At 35.7% G+C, this 20,678-nt stretch overlaps 2 protein-coding genes across 3 annotated transcripts; both read left to right on the top strand.

Annotated features, from left to right (window-relative positions):
- The first annotated feature begins 2,562 nt into the window (after positions 1–2,562).
- Positions 2,563–7,177, top strand: LOC112006353 (probable envelope ADP,ATP carrier protein, chloroplastic). The gene is made up of 10 exons (XM_024038634.2): positions 2,563–3,063; positions 3,459–3,515; positions 4,446–4,508; positions 4,618–4,674; positions 4,760–4,843; positions 5,065–5,133; positions 5,213–5,325; positions 5,421–5,590; positions 6,117–6,195; positions 6,776–7,177. The coding sequence occupies exons 1-10, from the start codon at positions 2,689–2,691 to the stop codon at positions 6,888–6,890; spliced, it is 1,182 nt and encodes a 393-aa protein (XP_023894402.2). The 5' UTR covers positions 2,563–2,688; the 3' UTR covers positions 6,891–7,177.
- A 626-nt stretch (positions 7,178–7,803) lies between these two features.
- LOC112006326 (protein root UVB sensitive 5) lies at positions 7,804–13,342 on the top strand. Of its 2 annotated transcripts, XM_024038606.2 has the most exons (15): positions 7,804–8,147; positions 8,665–8,724; positions 9,301–9,452; positions 9,702–9,802; positions 9,969–10,027; positions 10,253–10,299; positions 10,381–10,459; positions 10,552–10,624; positions 10,833–10,922; positions 11,660–11,719; positions 11,839–11,952; positions 12,180–12,240; positions 12,332–12,450; positions 12,555–12,647; positions 12,715–13,342. In XM_024038606.2, the coding sequence occupies exons 1-15, from the start codon at positions 7,981–7,983 to the stop codon at positions 12,943–12,945; spliced, it is 1,506 nt and encodes a 501-aa protein (XP_023894374.1). In that variant the 5' UTR covers positions 7,804–7,980; the 3' UTR covers positions 12,946–13,342. The 2 variants fall into 2 exon arrangements, with proteins under 2 accessions (XP_023894374.1, XP_065616740.1); XM_065760668.1 differs by lacking the exon at positions 11,660–11,719.
- Positions 13,343–20,678: the final 7,336 nt, after the last annotated feature.

Raw genomic sequence — 20,678 nt, 5'->3', positions numbered from 1 at the left:
TGCAATTATTGCTTGGTATGAGATGTAAAAGTAATTATGGTAAAAAAGTTAAAAAGATAATAAAAATGTAAAAGCTCAAAAAAAATTCATCGTCTTAACTTTTACATCTCACAACTAAGTGGTAATTGCATATTGCAATAGTTCCAGACCCCTTTTTTCCTACCTTGTCAATTAATTCTTCCATTCTTTCATTTATTGCTTGTCTTCTCTCATTTATCGCTCATCAAGGTGAATTCAAGAATTTTTAATTATTATCAATCTGCTCATGCCTCACATTTATTTAACAAGAAGAATATAAAAATGGGTTATTTATCTTATGCTTTACATTTTTTTTTTTTCTTTTAAAATACTAAGTATTTTTAACAGCAACCGGGTGCATTGTGGGTAACTTAAGGTGTTATAAATTTGTTCAAAAGGAGGAATTTGTTTGCAATAGTGGGTAACAACAAGCAGGTGCATTGGATAGTGAAGTTTATAGTAGGTTGAGTTGGTTCTGTCTTGTATTAATTAGGAATTTTTTTTTTTTTATCTAAGATAGAATTTTACGCTAGCCTAATCTAAGTGTATGTATATGAAGCTTTCTCCTTGAAACTAATTAAAACAATTCGATTTTTATTCTATTTTGTTTGATTTGTTGATATAAAAGGAATGAATACTTGTGAAGCCGCTAAATTTGAGAACTCAAAACAATAAGCATTAATGTTGTAAATCAACATTATATTATAGATTTGAAGTCATGGGCAATAGTTTTTACTTTTTATTCAAGAGGCATAAGTGTATTCCCCGTTCATTTAGTTTTTTGCATGGACTCATGGACTTGCGAACACTCCAAACCCATTTGCAAGACTTCTCATAAAAGTTTGAAATTTATTGATGGTAATTTTTTGTGAGAAAACAAATGTATGGTCCAGGCCCATATATACTATAGCCCAATATCAATATTGTGAGGGAATAATTTCTCAAATCAGTGATGGCATTGGCGTTTCTTTTTTTTTGAGTTTTATTTATCCAATCCAGTTCATTCGGTTTTTTGGTCAGTTCAGTCCTTTTGGTCCAGCCCAGTCTATTTTTTTGTAAAACCCGAGACGACCGAAACCCATATATTTTTTTAAATGCACTTGGTCTTGTTGACAGCAAATCAGAAAAGTTTCAGTCCTAAAAAAAATAATAAAAAATAAAAAAATTTCACATAAAATAAAACAAAACGCCAAGTTAATGGTCTAATGGTAAGAACTCAAGCCAACATGACTTCAGTTGTGCATTCAAATCCACCCTTACAGTAAATTGCCGGTATTCTCTGTACTCTTTGTATTGCATGCATACACAAGCTTTTAGCTTGGAGCAGTTAGAGCATTTGTATTCGGGATTTTGAAATATTTGTTATTTTATATTCTAAAAAATTATTTTATCTATTTTAGCATACTATTTTACAACTCACTCAATATTCTAATTCTTATTCTTTGTATCAAAACCAACACTATTAATTTGTTTATTCATTTTTCTTTCTATTCCTTCCCATCTCTCTCACTCTTTAGTCTCTTTGTGAGGAAAATCCACAACAGAGCACAGCCACAAACACGCAGCACAACAAAATCACATGCCCAAACCCGAAAGAACCAAAATCCACAAAAACTCAAAGAACCAAAAGAAATATTTTGCGGAAACCCACCACCACCACCACCACCACCAAATACAACAAATACCAATAAGATCAGAGAGAGAGAGAGAGAGAGAGAGAGAGAGAGAGAGAGAGAGAGAGAGAGAGAGACTCTCTCTCTCTCTCTCTCTCTCTCTCTCTCTCTCTCTCTCTCTCTCTCAGAGGTTTCACGAAAAACCTAAGACCACTACCACAAACACTAACCACCATCTTCAGGAGAGAGAAAGAAGGAAACCAAGTTTTGGGTGTGTGTAGATTTAAAATAGCAATTTGGGGGTGATTTTACACCCCTAATTGCTAATCCTCTTAAAATGCTATTATGGTAATGTTCCAAATAAGAAAGCCACATTAGTTTAAGTTACGGTCAAAATTTAGCTAATTTAGTTACAAAATTAGTTGTAACTTAAAGTTACAACTTACAACCTTAATCAATATTTTTTTATTAGAAGCAAATTTTGACAAATCTACCTTTGAATTACAACTTCTTCTTATATCTTCCGCACTTGCAAAATTTCTAAAAAATTAAATATTAATAATTATTTTATTTATAAATTATATAAATTGCAAGTTTTCGTAGTTTAAAATTATGCATAAAATATAAGTTTTAAGTCAATAGTAAATAATATCTGATTGACACAAAATTCGATATGTGTATTGAGAGTGTAATGAACATACAATTTAATAATTAGATTTTTAAAATATATAGTAATGTTTATTTTATTGAGTAAATTTGTAATTTAAAGTTACAACTTACAACCAATTTTTTAGGTAAACTTTATAAAATTAATCTAACCATTCTTTTCTTAACCAAAATAAATAAATAAATCATTTCAAAAATAAATTAATTAATTAATTAATCCCATCAAAAAATAAATAAATAAATAAAAATAAAAAACTCATTTCTTTACATTTCTTCTCTCAGTCTATCTCTTTCTCGCTCTCTGCAACTACCTCACTGCCTTATCTCTTTTCCGCTTCTGCCCGTACCGAACTTTTCAAAATTTCCGTTCACAAAAACAAAACACAAAACCATGAGAGAAGAGAGTGCCATATTGGTTTGCCGGAACATCCCAAACCTCAAAACCTCAGACTTCAACTGCGGTCTCATTGACACCTCCTTGGACCACAAAAAACCGCTATGGAAGACCACGTGTCTCACCTACACGACTAACAACAGACTTGCTGACGGTGGCACTGCCAATGGCAATCGATGTAATTTCGCCTGCCTTTCAGTGGCAGAAAAGAGAACAGAGTTCGACCCGACTCCGGCTCAGCTCCTCAAACACCCGCTGGCTTTAGCCGCTTACGTCCCCAAGGACGCCGCGCTTTTCGGCGCCGGCGCCATAGCCGGCGCAGCCGCCAAGACCTTCACGGCTCCGCTCGAACGTATCAAGCTCCTTATGCAGGTAAGGTTTGTCACATTTTTTTTTTTAATTTTTCTTTGTAATTCAATTTTTGTACAAAATTTGTTGTACAGTAAAAGATTCTTTGTACTCTAGTTAGTTACAATTGTAGTTAAAGATATTGTAACTGTAGATTTTTTTTTTTTTTTGAATTTCCTTTTAATGAAAAGACGGAATTACTGTTTCATTTATAAGGGTTGTGTTTTGACTGTGTTGCTGTGTTCTTGCTGTATAGTTTGCTTTGAATTTCTAGGTAAGATTAGAATTTATGGGGCAAAGAGAATTATGGATTAATGGTATATATTGGTGAGTGTTGTAATTGTCCAAATGGGATTTGAATTTCTAGTTCAATTGGGGTTTTCTTTAGTTGTTTGAAATGAATTGTGATATTGTTGCAGACACATGGCGTGCGGGTCGGGCAGCAAAGTGCTAAGAAAGCTATTGGTTTCATCGAGGTATGTTTCGTGGTTCATAAGACTAATAATTGGCATAGATGAAATGTAGATTTTGGCTATGATTAATCGTAGAAGAATATAGGCCTTGGGTGCTATTAATGCGTTTTCGGCCTGTTTATACTCATTTCATCTACCGTGATGCCTGTAGGATTCATGGGACACAATGGCTTAACTATTTCTGTGCTGGTTTTGTTTCCATGGGTTGGCTTGCAATGTTATTTAAGGATAGATGTATAATTTGATGTTACTAAATATTTTCTGATTATAGTGAAAATTAATAATCTTAAGCGTCAGCTTTTAAACTCTATCAGAACATGGGAGCAACTAGATTTGTGCTAGAAAGCTTTCAACCAACATAAAAAATGAAAAAGAAGAAGCAAAATTTGCATAAATGATGAACTGTATAAATATTTGGTAATGCTAGTTTGTGCTGAAGAAATATCTGCGCTCTACAGATGGTTGAATGGAGAAACTAAGTTTCCATGTCCATCCCCATGTACATAGGTGGGATATAGGAGATTGCTGTTTCTGTTCTTGTTTCTTGCTGTATGTTTTTGTTCTAACAATATGAGCATAGTAGAATTCACGAGATTTGTTGGATCTGCTAGCCCTTTGCTAAATACTCAATACACAATGGATCCTTTGATTCTCTCTCTCTCATATTATTCCCTTAAACAAGAGAGAGATTGTTATGAGGGAGAAATGTCATATTATTATGCATAGGACATGGGGGCTTTTGTGATGACAGTAGCAACTGTGAAAGAGAAAATTGATTATAATTGAAAGCATGAAAGAACACTATGTGACTGATAAATTGGTTCAGTTATGAATCTATTACCTTCTTTCTTTTAGTTGTATCATATCAATCCTATCAACAACAAAAAATTTGTATCATATCAATGACGGTGTCTACATGGACATAAAGTGCAGGCCATAACATTAATTGGGAAGGAAGAAGGGATCAGAGGATACTGGAAAGGCAACCTCCCTCAGGTTTAATACTGTGTTCATTCAGTAGTTTAGATTTTTTTTATTCCTCAAGCTATTTCGACAAGACTTTGTTGAGCTACATTTCGTTTAGAACTTCTTTTAAAATTTTCAGGTGATACGGGTCATACCTTACAGTGCTGTCCAGCTTTTTGCTTATGAAACTTACAAGGTTAATCAAAAACTATCTTGAAGCAAATCTTAACACAATATTTTACATATTTCCTGAACTAAATGTTCTACATTTGAACTTGCAGAAACTTTTTAGGGGAGTGGATGGTGAGCTCTCTGTTATTGGAAGACTTGCAGCAGGTGCTTGTGCTGGCATGACATCCACTTTTGTAAGTAATGCAGTAGATTTAACAGATTGTTACCTTTTGGCATTCAATTGGGTTGTAGGAAGTGTATTGTTTTTGTGCTCTTGAGATTTAGTAAATCCTTGTTCTTTCACTCTGCTTCATGGCCATTTATCTCTATTTTCTAATTTCCTTTTTTCTCCCCCTGCTTTCTATACATTCTATAACTCTATATATGCATTTCAAGGCTTCCTGTCTCTATGTAGATAACATACCCTTTAGATGTCTTGAGGCTACGCATGGCAGTTGAACCAGGGTATCGAGCCATGTCTGAGGTACAATTGGCCTTCTTGTCCTATGTATTACAAGATGACGTTTTAATTTGAAGTTGAATATCAAATGTGTTGTTTGCAGGTTGCACTAACCATGCTGAGAGAGGAAGGATTTGCCTCATTTTACTATGGTCTTGGACCTTCCCTTCTTGGAATAGCTCCTTATATTGCTGTGAACTTTTGCGTTTTTGACTTGTGAGTCCACTAATGTTGTATATTGAGAGAGCATGTTGAAGGAGAATACAGTGGAATGTTGCATATTAAACATTGATATCTTGTGTGGATGCTAGGATGAAGAAGTCTTTGCCAGAAAAATATCAAAAGAGGACCGAAACATCTCTAGTAACTGCTGTGTTGTCAGCGTCTCTTGCCACAATCACGTGCTATCCCTTGGACACTGTGAGAAGACAGATGCAAATGAAGTGTTCACCATACAATACTGTTCTGGATGCCATTCCAGGTAAGTTGTTATCACTATGCTCACCAACAAAAGAATGATATGACCTGATATGTATCAGCATTAGACATCAATAGGTGTGATACACAGGAGGCTCTAAAGAAGTGGTATATGTGATCGGTTTTTTTTTTTGGTTATTTGTGCATAATTATTAATTGTTCTTTTTCACTTTGTTGCAAGAGATATAAACTTTTTTATTAGTGTAGATAATTTATTTTATGTTTGAATTTACCATCCACACTTTTTCTAGGGAAGGGTACAAGATACTTCTGTTGTCATAAATCCAGAAAGACTTAATATTACCCCCCCTTCTTAGGAGAAAATGACCAATCTGAGAGATAGAGAGAGATTTATGTTGCACCTTTCTTGTGTTAGAATTTACAGGTTAAATTCAGTTGTTGATATTTGCAAAGCCTACAATGATTTCTCAAACATGAAGTCACATGTGTTTGTGTTAAAGTTAAAACTTTAAATCTATCATCATTTTTCAAGATCAAGATCATTGTATCTGAGAATATTTTTAATGCAGGAATTGTGGCACGTGATGGAATAATAGGCTTGTACCGGGGTTTTCTCCCAAATGCGTTAAAAACCTTACCAAGTAGCAGGTTCATATTATTAACAGTTCTGTTTTATCTACTATGTAGCCTTCAATTTAGTTCCTGTATTGGTTGGTTAGTACAGCTGTAAATTCCTTTGGCTGATTTTTGGTGAAGCTAAAATTAACTTAAGCTTTGTTTTGAAGAGCTTCCATAAAATTAACATTTTATAGAATACCAAGTGCACTTCTGGTCTTCCCATAAAACTGCAATCATTTTGCTGTGTTTTCTCGGGCTTAGCTAGGGGATGCCAAAAGTTAGCTTCACTCTCATATCTCTTTACCATGGTTTGTCCATTTTTTCCAGTGCTGTTTTCGTACAACGGGTAACTATATTCGTTGGATTTCACTTGTACAATTTACCATCATTTTTCCTCATTATTCAATGCTAGAGATGAAATCTCTCCCCTCCCTTTTGGAAAAAAAAAAAAACCAAACTGGTCAAAGTTCCCTGGTATTGAAGCTGTTTAGATTATTGGATCTTTGCTTATAAAAATTCCAAGCAGAATTGATTCTTATCTTTAGTTTCTACTTCTATTGTCATTGCCCTAACACTTATTACATATTCTCTTCATTTTTTCTTGCTGCAGCATTAGGCTTACTACCTTTGACATTGTTAAACGCCTGATTGCTGCCAGTGAGAAAGAGTTTCAGAGAATTGTGGAGGAAAATCGCAGGAAGCACAGCGAGAATGGCAGTAATTGAACAAGCCTGGGGTTTTGATGTCATTATGTTGTTTCTAACCACTATTCTCCTACCCATTTTTCTTGTGGGGATCATGTACCCATAGAAAGTAGCCACCATTATTTTTGGGAATTGTGTGTTTGCCAAAAAGTTCCTGTTTAGAGTATCAAGAATTTTTGAAATGTAAGAATCCTGGGGTTGTAATTTTTTTGGTAGTTAGGGTGCCAATTTTTTGTGGAATTCGTATTCCACCAAATTACCTCTTGTATTGATTATGTTTAGTCAAAAGCTTCTTGAGTTTCCATTGATTCCTTTGTTTCCATGGGCTTTTTATTTGCCTTGAATTTTTCTCATTTCTGCATTTCCTGTAATACATATCACTGAAGATAACTGCTATCTGGTGCATGAGCATGACATGGCACCACAGAAGGTGAAAATACCACTGGGTTATCAGGTTGAACTGTATTCGTCCTAGTCAGTGGATGACTCATCGCATAGCCAACTCAGTTCTTTTTCTTCTTCTTTAACATTGGGATTATTTTTGTGGGGGCTAAGTGAACGAAGGAGATGAGCAGAAGAAACTTATAGATGCTAGTCTCAAACCCACCTTAAAACTTAAAACAACAATACTAACCTATGCACTTAACTGGAATATATAAATTGATAAATATGGTTTTCTGTCAGAAGCAATGTAACTCAACTGGCTGATACCTCCAAACAAGATATCCAAGATTCAAACTACCCCAGCTCCAAACAAGACATCCAAGATTCAAACTACCCCAGCCCCAAACATCGAATTAAAAAAAAAAAAAAAAAACCTCAACTGTGTAAGACTTTGTTGGGCCTTGACCCGTCTTCTATTATTGGGCCATGGCCCATGATCAGTCGGGTCTGTAACGATATAATAAGGAGGCCGTACATTTGGGTGGTTACTGAGAAACCACGAGACCAGGGTAGGTGACACCTATGCTAAGCTTCTCTCTTTGCTTTTTAGTAGTTTCTTTGTTCTTCAAACGTTGGAACTGTGTGTCTGGGGAAAGCTATGCAGTAAGAGAAAATCAAAAATCTCTGCAACTGCAAAACTCACTTAAGCTCAAATCAAACTCTAACAATGTCTTGCACTCTGCGACTCTCGTTTCCAACTCATGCTTTTGAATCTTCTAGAAAGACTAGGAGTAATGGGAGAGCAACAACAACACAAACTCCTCGCCATTTTCATATTCTGTGCTTAGCTTCGCAACCCAAACTTGAAGAAGGAGAAGACGCTGACCATGTCAGGTACCAACTAAATGATTCTACCGTGCCCTTTTGTTTATTACTTTGTGGCAAATACATATGACATGGTATGTTTTTGTAAAATTAGAGATATTACGTCAAGTATGAAATTGGTTGTGTTAGGTTCTGAAAGTGAAATATTTTGAATAAAAGCTTAGCTCAAATAAGCCAAGATAGGCCAATTTTTTATTTCATTGAAGTGCTTCTGATTATGTCTAAGTATAAACCGGACATGTTGAGGCAATGGATATAATTTTGGATAGATACTGTTCTTGATACAAAAAATTTCACAACATCACTTTCTAAATTTTGGACATGAGGCAAATTTTGTGTCTATAGACTCGTTGTTTTGGAGATAATAAAATGATGGAGAAGAATACGTTCAACTAACCCCAATTTTTAGTCTGTTGAGGATTTATAGCCGATATTGAAGTTTTGGTGGCTGAGACTAAGGCTATTTTGTTGTTGCATTTCCACAATTTTGATTTGAAAATTTGACATGATTTTCTTTTTCTTTTAGGAGTCAAGGCCAGCCACAGGTGATATTGGTGGAGAGATATGGCAATGGGACCACTAAGAGGTCTTTACTTACCACATTTCTTCCCTTTTTTAATTCCTGAATCATCACTGTAATTAGTTTGTAAGTTTTAAACTTTGTAGATTGTTCTAGCTTACCAAGGATTACTAATGGTCATTTACATTTCAAGTTTATGTAGTGTAATTAATAACAAAGAAAAAAATATATGGAGCATAATAATAGAAATGAAAATGAATTTCATTATGAAATGCTCTACTTTAGATCATTCTTGGATGATGTGGTGAGCCATTTCTTTTGAAATTTGGTGATTAGAAAGAAAATTGTGATATTGCAGAATTGGGCATATATTTGCAACCCAACATGGACATTGAGTCTCTCCATTTGAAGTGAAATGGAGAGTCCATTTCACAGTTAAGATATTATTTCTTGTATCTACTAGTACATATGGTGCTATGTCATTTAAAATTTTAAATTATGTGAAACTTGGTACACCTTTAGGTTTGTACTTAATCTAAACCATGAAATGAATCCAATTGAAATGGAAAGGATCCTAGTGCACCCAACATAGGTTTAGGCTGTGACTTGTTTTTTTCTCATGAACCTTGACATATCAAGCAGGTACTTTTTAGATGAAGAGTCACGATTACAGACTTTCCTTGAGGAGGATAGTTTGGTAACTAATGGGTTCCAGGACATGCACGCCTCTGACACTGGATTATTGTGGCTTCCAGACACTGTTAAAGATTTTATCTTACCTGCAGGATTCCCAGGTGATAAACATCAGTTTTTATTCTCTCTCTCTCTCTCTCTCTCTATGAGTTATCTATTTGTTAACTCATCACTGCAGGTGCCCTCACTTCTTATATTTTACTGTAAAATACTGAGACCATATATAGACAACCAATAGATTAATGCCAGATTTTGAGTTAAGAGATTTTATTTTTAGTAATCAAGTGGAGTGATGGACTTTTGCGTGATTCACAATAACACCTGCTTTCTGTTCTCCATGAACCATGCAGGATCTGTGTCAGATGATTACTTTCAGTACATGTTGTTACAGTTCCCTACCAATGTTACAGCCTGGATCTGCCACGCAATAGTCACGTCAAGTCTTCTTAAGGCATGTTAATCTAACCCAAGCCAGTACATTTGGTTGGGTATGTTTATTAGGAAGAGAAAAGGAATTTGGTTTGGCTGAAATGATGTTTAAATTTTTAGAATATTCATAGAGGTTCTTTTTTCCTTCCAAATATTTCATTTAGTTTTGCTTTTGCCCTTCCTTGCAGGCTGTTGGTGTTGGCTCTTTCTCAGGAACTACTGCTGCTGCTTCTGCTGCTGCCATCAGGTTAATTTCTCTTTTATTAATCTTGTATATATTTTTATTATACCTTGTGAAAGTTTTGTATTTGTACTTATCTAGTGAAAATATGTGTTTGCTCTTTATTTTTTTAAACATATATATCTGTTTCTGTTTCTGTGTATGACTGAATGCCTTCCTATGTAGGCAATTTTTCATTATCAAACTAGCCTTTTATTGGATTGAACTTAAGTTATGTGACTATTTGTGCAGATGGGTGTCAAAGGATGGCCTTGGAGCTGTGGGACGCTTATTGATTGGTCTGGCAATAGTAAAGATAGCTAGAAGGAAGAGAAGTTTTTATGCTGGATTTTATCAGTGACTCTCACCGTCTTTTCCAGGTGGGTGGTTTGGAAATCTTTTTGATGATGATCCAAAGCAATGGCGCATGTATGCAGACTTCATTGGCAGTGCAGGAAGGTCTGTGTAACAAGCTTTCTTTTAGATGTTGGATAAATCAATTTTAGATTAGACTTAATATGGATCATTAAATTTATTAATTTATCATGCAGCATCTTTGATCTAAGTACCGCACTGTATCCTGCCTATTTTTTACCATTGGCATCTCTTGGAAATCTTGCAAAGGTATCTCCCTTCTGTGTTATATAGGCTTCACTTGATTATTTTGATAATATACTGAACTCAAGTACATAATATTCTTCTGCAATCAATTCTGTTTCTTTCACTGTTTTTCAGTAACACATTATGGCTGTTGTAGATGTAGAAGTGCACCATAAGTATGTGCTAAGTGATGAGACTTATACTGATTTACTTGAGATTGAAACTTAAACAGGCTGTTGCAAGAGGACTAAAAGATCCTTCAAACCGTGTGATTCAAAACCATTTTGCAATCTCAGGAAATCTGGGAGAGGTTGCAGCCAAGGTATGCTTTTGTAATGTCCTTAATCGACTAAACTCAAAAAGGGAAACCCCAATTATTTGGGCAACTCCCCTCTATGGATAGACATCTACCAGGGAACCATATGGTCAATCAATATTTTTAATGACAGTTCCTAGCGTGCAAAGCAAAGTTCTTGTCAATATCCAAGCTACTATAGACCTGTTCTAGAACTATGAAGTATTTAGTTGGGAAACATTAGAATCTTGCAAAGCAATTGAGGTTTTAAATCCGATTTTCCCTACTCCTATGATGTTAATTGACAAATAAAAGCAATTGAACTGTCATTATTCCAATGAGGAACTGCAGCCAATAGTTGTCTCTTTATGTATTTTTCACTCAAGCAATATACGCTTGACATTTGGAGTTGGTATAATCTGTTCCATATTTAATTATATCAATGTAACTTGACTGAAATTCTTTATTAGTAAGAAATTTGCTTCTAATTGTTTATTACTAAAACAAAGTTCATGTTTTCAATTGACTTTTGCTTAGGTTTTGTTTGTGGGAGAAAATTATAAGCCATCTCTTGATATAGAAATTTTTTTTTTTACGTTTTCTTGTTAATATTACTTTCTCAATGCTAGATCACTGCACATTATTAGAGGAATGATATCCCCTTTGGCTTGGACTGTAACTAAGAAGTCCCACTTTGTATAAATATATAAGTGCTGAAGCAAAAGAGAATGTTTTCCAGTTGATTGATTAATTAATTGATTTAGGAGGAAGTTTGGGAAGTAGCAGCTCAGCTTCTTGGCCTTGCTCTGGGAATACTGATCCTGGTATGTTATGTAGTTTCAAAATGATGTTTGTATATTCACTTGATGGTGATGTGAATTACAAGGAACCAAAAAACTTCTTGATTTGTTGCATTTAATTGACTTTAGAATCATGAATGCAGGAGACACCTGGCCTTGTCAAAGCATATCCGGTGTTGGTATTGACATGGATGAGCATGCGGCTTCTGCACCTTTGGTTACGTTATCAATCACTTTCAGTTCTACAATTTGACACAGTAAGAATGTGATGTATCAGTTCCTAATCTAACCGTAGGATAGAGGCTTATATTGGAGGTTTCTAGGCATGCTAAATGGGATTGAGTTTTGACATTTTGCATTCTACTTGTTTCATTTTTTTTTAAATTGGCTGTTATACAAACATACTCTTGGGTAACAAATAGAAATCAGAAGCTCCATTTTGATTCATTGGTGGACTATTTTCTCTGTTTTACTTTCTTGACAGATAAATCTCAAGCGTGCTCGTATGCTGGTAAAATCACATGTTTTACATGCTACTATTCCGGGTAAAAGTTACACACTCTTTAGTCCTTTGCTCATCAAATAAATTATTTTGTTTACAAAAAATGAACCATCTTTTTGATAAGTTGATTTCAGGATGTGTTGCATGCAACAGGGAAGAAAAAATTTTATCATGGCAAAGATTCATGAAGCCACGGATTACATTCGGTGTATCCTTGGAGGAGATGGTTGTTGGAATGAAATCTATTTCCACGGTAATGCATTGATTATTGTGCTGCTATCTTTTGTTACAGTTTAAAGTAGCTGTCTAGAGCAGTAAAGCAGTTATTTTATTATTTATCTATTTATTTTGAAACAGGTGAAGGCCCTCTTAAAACTATATGCAAATGAAAAATATATTCTTTTCGTAAACCAACAGCACAGAGACTTTGAGGTCTTTGTCTCATTCAAGGTAAGCACGTAAATAATTTGTCAGGATATAGGGCCCAACTGAGTTCAAACTCATGATTTTACTGCAGGTTGGAGCTACAAGCATGTCTGTCTTGCGTAGTGTCTGGCAGACTTATTGGCTACATGAGAACTGGGACAATTCCGATAATGTCTTCCATCAGCTTGCACAAAGCATATTGCAGATGGAAGATAGATTTGAGGATTTCATTGAACAGCTAAATAGAGCTGGATGGGATACGCATCAAATAAATCTGAGGGTCCCCAAGGACATCACCATTGATGATTCAGGTCCTGTTTGATTGTTCAGGTATCAGTGATATGTCTTCCTTGTAGGGGGTGGGTGATCCTGAGCTTCTTTATGCTCTCATAATGTGGGCTATCACTCTCTTAGCCAAAACAGACATGCCGATGCCATGCATCACACTACCTTTTGAGGTAGGTATCTAGTTCCTTGCACCCATTCTATCCAAAAATAAATGGGATGGAGCTATGGGAGCCATTAGGCTAGAAAAGACACTTTGACTTGAATGACTGGCTGCCATGCTTTGCGGTTCTGTACTAGGAGGGGTGATTCAGATGGACTCGAGATTTTGTTAATGTAAATGAATATTTCTCGGCTTGTTCAAAGTTTTGAAGAGATCTACAGTACGGACCACAATTTTGGATCCTTTTTATATATTTCTTCTTTTGATTTTATTATACTTCAACTTAATTGGTATCAAATATTATATGCATCGTCTTTCTCATATATATGTAGGATCAACATATGTAGATTTCTCACATATGTGATGGGACACTATGTACATCCATTGCACAAGAAAATTTCTGTTCCCATAGACTTTGCTGCCCCATGCGTGGAATTAGGAGAATTTTTGGAATGAAATTTTGCTTTCAGTTGGGAAAACCAAATAGTATGCAACCTTGTGTGTCAGTGTATATTTTATGAACTCACTAATTTAGAGCGCTAGAAGATTAGATGGGCTTCTATCATCCATGTCCTGGTCTATCTAAGTGAATGTTTGGAACTTTTAGGTAAGTTTATTTTTACCATCAATTTGTGGGCAAAAGTCAGTAACTCGGGTTAGCAAGTGGTGGAGGAGTTATCACTTATCAGGGACCATAGAGGTCTACAGATTATGGGTTTTACCCAAGTCATAGGTACTAGTGTTGATGCGGAGCTTTGGGTTGGAATGGTTGCACGATGTGCACAAATCTCAATTTATTGGCGGTAGAAATTGAGATTGATGCCAGAGTAGTATTTGATTAGGTGATTGAATAATATATTAACAATTTACATCATGCAACTTTTATCATCAATTGCAAAAACTTCCTCAATCTAATACTGCAGATGAAGATGAAGCATTGCTTCCATGAGACTAATCAATATGCAGATGCCCTTATTAGAAAATGAGTGGATCTTCACCAAGATTTTGTTGTATACTTGTATTTGATAATCTTCTGGTGGATATTTGTATTTTGCTTGATTTATGACAATTTGGGAATGTATTATGGGAAGTTTTGTCCTAACTTTGTTTAATCTACTTAGGGTGCGTTTGGGATCTACTTATTTTGCTAAAACTGAAAACTATTTGCTGAAAGTAGTGTAGATAAATGTAAATGTTAGTTGAAACAGTGTAGTAGGACTCATGAATAGTACCAAAAAGTGCAGTGAGACCCATGAATAGTAGCAAAAATAAGTTACTGTTTAGCTTATTTTTGCTACTATTCATGGGTCTCACTGCACTTTTTGGCATTATTCATGGACCCCACTGTACTATTTTAATTAACTTTTACCTTTATTTATAGTACTTTCAACAATAATTTTTAAATTTAAACAAAATAAGCGATATCCAAACATACATTTTTTATAAAGTTCCTTTGCATCCAAAAAATAAATAAAAATAGTAATTTTATTGATAGGAGGATCATTGAAAAATAAATAAAAATAGTAATTTTATTGATAGGAGGATCATTGAATATTGGTACCCTGGTCTCTATGGTGCACTAAATAATTTCGTCCTTGTATCCTTCAATCCAAACTAGAAGTGTAAACGGTCCAGTCCGATTGGACTTTTGCATTTTTTAGGACTGGACCAGTATGTATGGTCTATTAAAACCCTAGACCAAACCTGACTGGAATGGACAGGCCACCAGTCTCAACTCTCGACCAGTTCAGTCCCAATTGGTCCTGGTCAGTCCGGTTGGGATTTCAGTCTTGGGCCTACACTGTTAGGCTTCTGGCTATTGGGCTTTTGGCAAATAATTTTGGGTAACTAAATGATTCAACAAGCCCAAGTTCGATTTTTGGGTTGGTTTTTCATTGTATTCTCAGCCGAAAAAGGGAATAATAGTCCAATGTAATCAAACATTCACTACGCAATATGCATTAAAGAACACTCACAATCATAGTAAAGCTGATATTTACAAACTATATATATATATATATATCTCAAGGTGTTCATGTGTCAATCTCCCTAATATCTATGTCTGAGAATATCACTCTAATTTACTCTATAATTACTACCAAACACCCTTCTAGTGGGAAGGTCATTGTTATTTGAAAACATCATTACCCAATGTATTTAAACTATTTTGAAATGAATTTTTAAGATTTTCAAACCGATTGTACTTATTTATGTAGTTACTCTTCATCTCCAAGTGCACACTAGACCCCTACAGGATCATTCAAACTAGTTCAGTCCAACTCCAATCTAATTGCACCACCCAACTGTCCAATTCCAAAACTGAAGAGGAAAAGGATGGTCACATCAGAGACCCTGAATTCTTCCAAGAATGCATCTAGATACATGGGGGCTATCAAGTTTGCTGGGAGTCAGTCATCAACGCATGCTCCAAAAAAAAAATGAATAGCTTGTTGTTTTATATCTTTTGATGAATGGCTTGTGTTTTGTATAATTATAGCCAAGCCCTTATTTTGTATAATTTGTATTAGTTAAACAATGCCTTGCTGTTTGGGTTAAGATTGGCAGTTGAACAGTGCCCTTTTGTTATTTAAACATACTTTTGCTTTTTTTGATGATAACTATGAAGATGTTTGGATTAAGTTTGGCAGTATGTTAATTAAGATGTTTGGATTTCAAGATTGAGTTTGTTGTTTTCTTCCGTCTTGTTTTATATGTGTAGTATAGTGCTTTCTTGGAATATATTATCTGTTAATACCAGTTTCATCTGTTGCATGCATTTGGAAATCTGCTACTTGGTTCAATAGGGACATTTCCAATCCACACATCCACACATTGAATGAGAAAGGTATTCATTTATTTCTCAACAGAAAGAGTACAAAATAAGCAGCAGGTGTGTCATTGCTAATAACTAATCCCACCAAAATAGAGCATACTGCCAACCCTCCATACATAAACACTGCAACCCTACATGCCCTACCAAGCACAACAACCCACACAAGTTATTTCCACCCCCTACCTAAGCAAACATAGAACTACAAATATCACCACTAACAATGCCACAACTACAACTAAAAACTTCTCTCTCTTCTTGCAGTTTGCAAGCTCAGCCTCAAATTTGATGATCCTTTGTCTTTGCTGTGGGATAAGTACCTTACCACGTTCACATATCTCATCATCACCCCATTGGAAAAACTTACACTTTCGCCCCACCTGAAACGCAGATAATGCTTCGAAAAATGAAAAATGAAATTAACTAAAACCCACTCAAACAAATTACTGAAATTGACATACCCAATAGTTTGGACAACCATAGAACCTTCTGTTAGGGTTGTCTTCAGTCTACGCCACAACTAGGACAGGTTTTTTATTACAGTAGCACGTCATTGGTGCCTTCCTCCTCACACTGGAACTTGTTGAACAGCTTGCTTCCATTGGGCTTCGAAGATTGTTTGTTTTGATTGTGGTTTGGGGAGATGAGGATTAGCTGTGTGGGTGGAGGTCGAAGCTCGAATTTTGGGAGTTTAGGGTTTCTGGTACTGATTTGGGGGGTTTTGAGTTTCTCGTATTGATTTGTGGTTGTAGTGAGGGTCACGTGTGAATAAATGGGCGGGAAACCCATGTGGCATGGGTGACAAGAGCCACGATGTATTTTTATTAATATTTTAATCAGTCTGTTAGCCACGTCAGCTATTTCCGTCTGGTGGCTGACAGAAATGACTAAAATAACAAGTGTTAATTGGATTAGAGACTAAATGTGGTAAAATAGAAATGTAGGGACCAAAATAGAAATGACCCCAAAATGTAGGGATGAAAAGAGCATTTACGCCTATTCATTCTCAGCCGAAAAAGGGAATAATAGTCCAATGTAATCAAACATTCACTATGCAATATGCATTAAAGAACACTCACAATCATAGTAAAGCTGATATTTACAAACTATATATATATATATATATATCTCAAGGTGTTCATGTGTCAATCTCCCTAATATCTATGTCTGAGAATATCACTCTAATTTACTCTATAATTACTACCAAGCACCCTTCTGGTGGGAAGGTCATTGTTATTTGAAAACATCATTACCCAATATATTTAAACTATTTTGAAATGAATTTTTAAGATTTTCAAACCGATTATACTTATTTATGTAGTTACTCTTCATCTATTCTAACCAAATTAGTCTTCAATAGATTTACAAAATATCAAATAATATATAAATCCATTTATTTTGCATCTAATTTAATTTCTTACAATTGAAGAAAATAATCAAAGAGACGATGGCGCCATGGAGGGACAATGAGGGAGATGGAAAGGGTGAACGAGTCTGATTTAGATTGTGAGAAACATGAGAGACGGGTAGAGAGAATGAAAGTTGTTTTTTTTAATTAAATTTAGAAATATTAAAAATTATGGTAATATGCTATTTTGGTTCTTAAACCTTTATCAAAAGTTTGTTTTTGGACCCAAAACTTTAAACGGTTTTTTTTTTTTGGTCCTTAAACTTTGTAAGCATTTTTTTTTTAATAGTTTAGAGATAAAAACATTGATGAAAAAATAACTTTTTTCAATAATTAAGAGATGAAAAAAGATATTTTTCAAAGTTTAAGAACACAAAAAAAAAAAAAAAAAAATCAATAATTTATGGAAGAAAGAAAAACATTTCAATAGTTTAGGGACTTAAAAAATAATTTTAATTGTAGGAATAAAAAACAAACATTTGGTAAAGTTTAGCAACTAAAATAGTATTTTACTCCTATATATATATATATATATTTTTTTTTTTTTTACTTTCATTGATGTGTAAAATGTATACAACCAAAAAACAAGCCACAAACTGGGTTACAGGCAGCAAGTTGCCTAGACCCAAACACATATATTGTTACATCAAGGAACTGTGTGTGCATTTGGCGTTGATACTCATCAACCAGGCCACTTGCAAGCTCGAGTATCACCTTCAAATGGGTTTGAAAGTGCTCAAAATAGAGTCTATTCCTCGCATTCCAGATTGCCCATGTCGTGACTGCCCATTTCTCCAACTCCTGCTGGTCTAGTTTCAGCTGCATTTGTCGAAAGAGGGTGAAGAAGTTTGATGCCATATTACTGCATTTTCTGGGTTCTACCCTTGAATAAAGCCCAAACATTCCATGCTAGAGGACATTCCCACAAGATGTGGCTCATCGTTTCAGGCCTGTACTGGCAAATTTCACAATGCGGAGTGATCTTTACTCGTCATCGGTGGAGATTGTCTCGAGTTGGTAGACAGTTTGAGCATGCTCTCCATATAAACATGCGTACTTTTGGCAGCACATTTAGGGACCAGGCTTTGTTCCACACTAGGCATTGCTCACGGGCCAAAGAGTGCTTTGCCCAATTTGGATTGTTCAGTCGCATTGCAACACAATAGGCTGACTTCACCGAGAACTTTCAACTTCTGTTTTCCTTCCAAACCAGCGTGTCCCTTGAGTGCAGATTGGTGAGAGGAATGTTTAGAATTTCTTGCCATGTTCTATGTGAGAAGATGGCTTCAAGTTTCCCCCTATCCCATTGTCTTGTATCTTCATTAATGAGGTCACAAACTCGCAAATCCTAGGGTGTTTCAATCAAAGGCAGTGGTGTATGGGAGAGCCATTTATGAGTAAACACTCCAATTGTCTTACCATCTCCAACCCACTAGTAGGAACCAGCATAGAGGATATCTTGAGCTGCAATGAGGCTTCTCCAAACAAACGATGAGTTACTCCCCAACTCAGCTGTCATGAAAGAATTATTGGGAAAGTACCTGGCCTTGTATACTTTGTAAAACAATGAATAGGTATCTTGAGTTAGCCTCCATACTTGCTTGGAGAGCATTGCAAGATTAACAGAGTGAAGATCACGAAAGCCCATTCCTCCCATCTTTTTTTGAGTGCATAGTTTCTTCCAATTCATCCAATGGATTTTCCTTTCATCTTGATTTTGTCCCCACCAATATTTTGCCAATAAACTATTTATATTGTCACATATGGATTTAGGAAGCTTGAATAGGCTCATGGAATACGTGGGGATCGCTTGTGCCACCGTTTTAATTAAAATCTCATGGCCTGCCTTTGATATGAATTTCTTCTTCCACCCCATCACTCGATTTGTAATTTTTCCTGGAGGTCCTTGAAGGTGTTAACTTTGGATTTTCCGCTTGCCATTGGAAGGCGTAGGTACTTATCACAATCTGTCATTATTCTTACCCCCAACATCTGTTAAATCATCCCTCTCACTTTTGGCTTTGTGTTTTTGCTGAAGAACAGAGATGTTCTTTGACGGTTAATTGCTTGACCGGATGCTTCTTCATATTGTCCTAGAATCTGCAATAAGTATTGACATTCTCCCACTGTGGCTTTGCAAAACAGCAAACTATCATCAGCAAATAAGAGGTGGGATATATGCACCCCATGTTGGCTTGATAAAATCCTTAAGAGCATACGGTTTTCTACTGCTTTTTGTAATAACGCTGAAAGGCCTTCAGCACATAGGAGGAAGAGGTAAGGGGATAAAGGGTCTCCTTGCCTAATACCCCTAGATTAAGTGATGAATTCCCTTGGTTCGCCATTAATTAAAACAGAATAGGAAGTCGTAGTGATTGTCTCCATAGCCAAGTGAACCCATCTAGGATCAAAGCCCAGTTTCAGCATGATACCCTACAAGAAAATCCAATCCACCCGATCATAGGCTTTGCTAATTTCTGCTTTCAGGTCTTTGATGGTGTTTGCATGGTCATCATTGTTCATCAAGCATAAATCCTCCAATAATTTTTCTTTCTCTTTTAGATGTGTCTTTGAGAATCCAAATGCAATACGGCTCCAGTCAAGTAAGCAAATCTACATCGCTTTATTTTTTGAAATAGTCGTGCCATTGGACTTCAGGCATCACATCAGCTTCCCATGAATTTTGGATGATCATTTCACAATCTGGGTGAGTGTCCCATTTTTCTTCAAACCTTTATGGTATTTTTCTCCTTACATTAGCTGGCTTGTGTGTTTGTACTATGATGAGGATTGGATAGTGATCTGAGTATGTGCTTGTAAGTGAGTGACTCGGGTATAGGGAAAGATGTCTATCCATTCAACCGTTGCACATGCCCTATCTAACCTTTCTTGCACAAAGTCATCACCATCACAACCATTAGTCCATGTAAATATATTACCTTGGAATCCGAGGTCCACCAAGCCATCATGTAGGAGGGCATCCCGAAATTGTTGCATAACCCTATCTAACCTTTCTTGCACAAAGTGATCACCATCACAACCATTAGTCCATGTAAATATATTACCTTGGAATCCGAGGTCCACCAAGCCATCATGTAGGAGGGCATCCCGAAATTGTTGCATAAGGGCCAACTGCTTTGGTAATCTTCCATACTTCTCCTCAGATTACAATATCTCATTAAAGTCCCCAAAACAGAGCCAAGGGACTGAGTGTCTAGTATGGAAGTGTTTAAGTAGATCCCATGATTCATGTTTCCTTTGCTCATTCGGCCAGCCATAAAAACCTATTAATCTCCAAGGATGTGCTGAATCATTCATGATTTGTGCATCAATGTGGTTTAGGGTGAATGTCTGGACATGTAGATCTAT

The sequence above is a fragment of the Quercus suber genome, unplaced genomic scaffold (genome assembly GCF_002906115.3).
Source record: "Quercus suber isolate HL8 unplaced genomic scaffold, Cork oak 2.0 scaffold_377, whole genome shotgun sequence".
NCBI classification, from domain to species: Eukaryota; Viridiplantae; Streptophyta; class Magnoliopsida; order Fagales; family Fagaceae; genus Quercus; species Quercus suber.
Note: the sequence above shows the minus strand (reverse complement) of the source record. Positions and strands in the feature narration are given on the sequence as shown.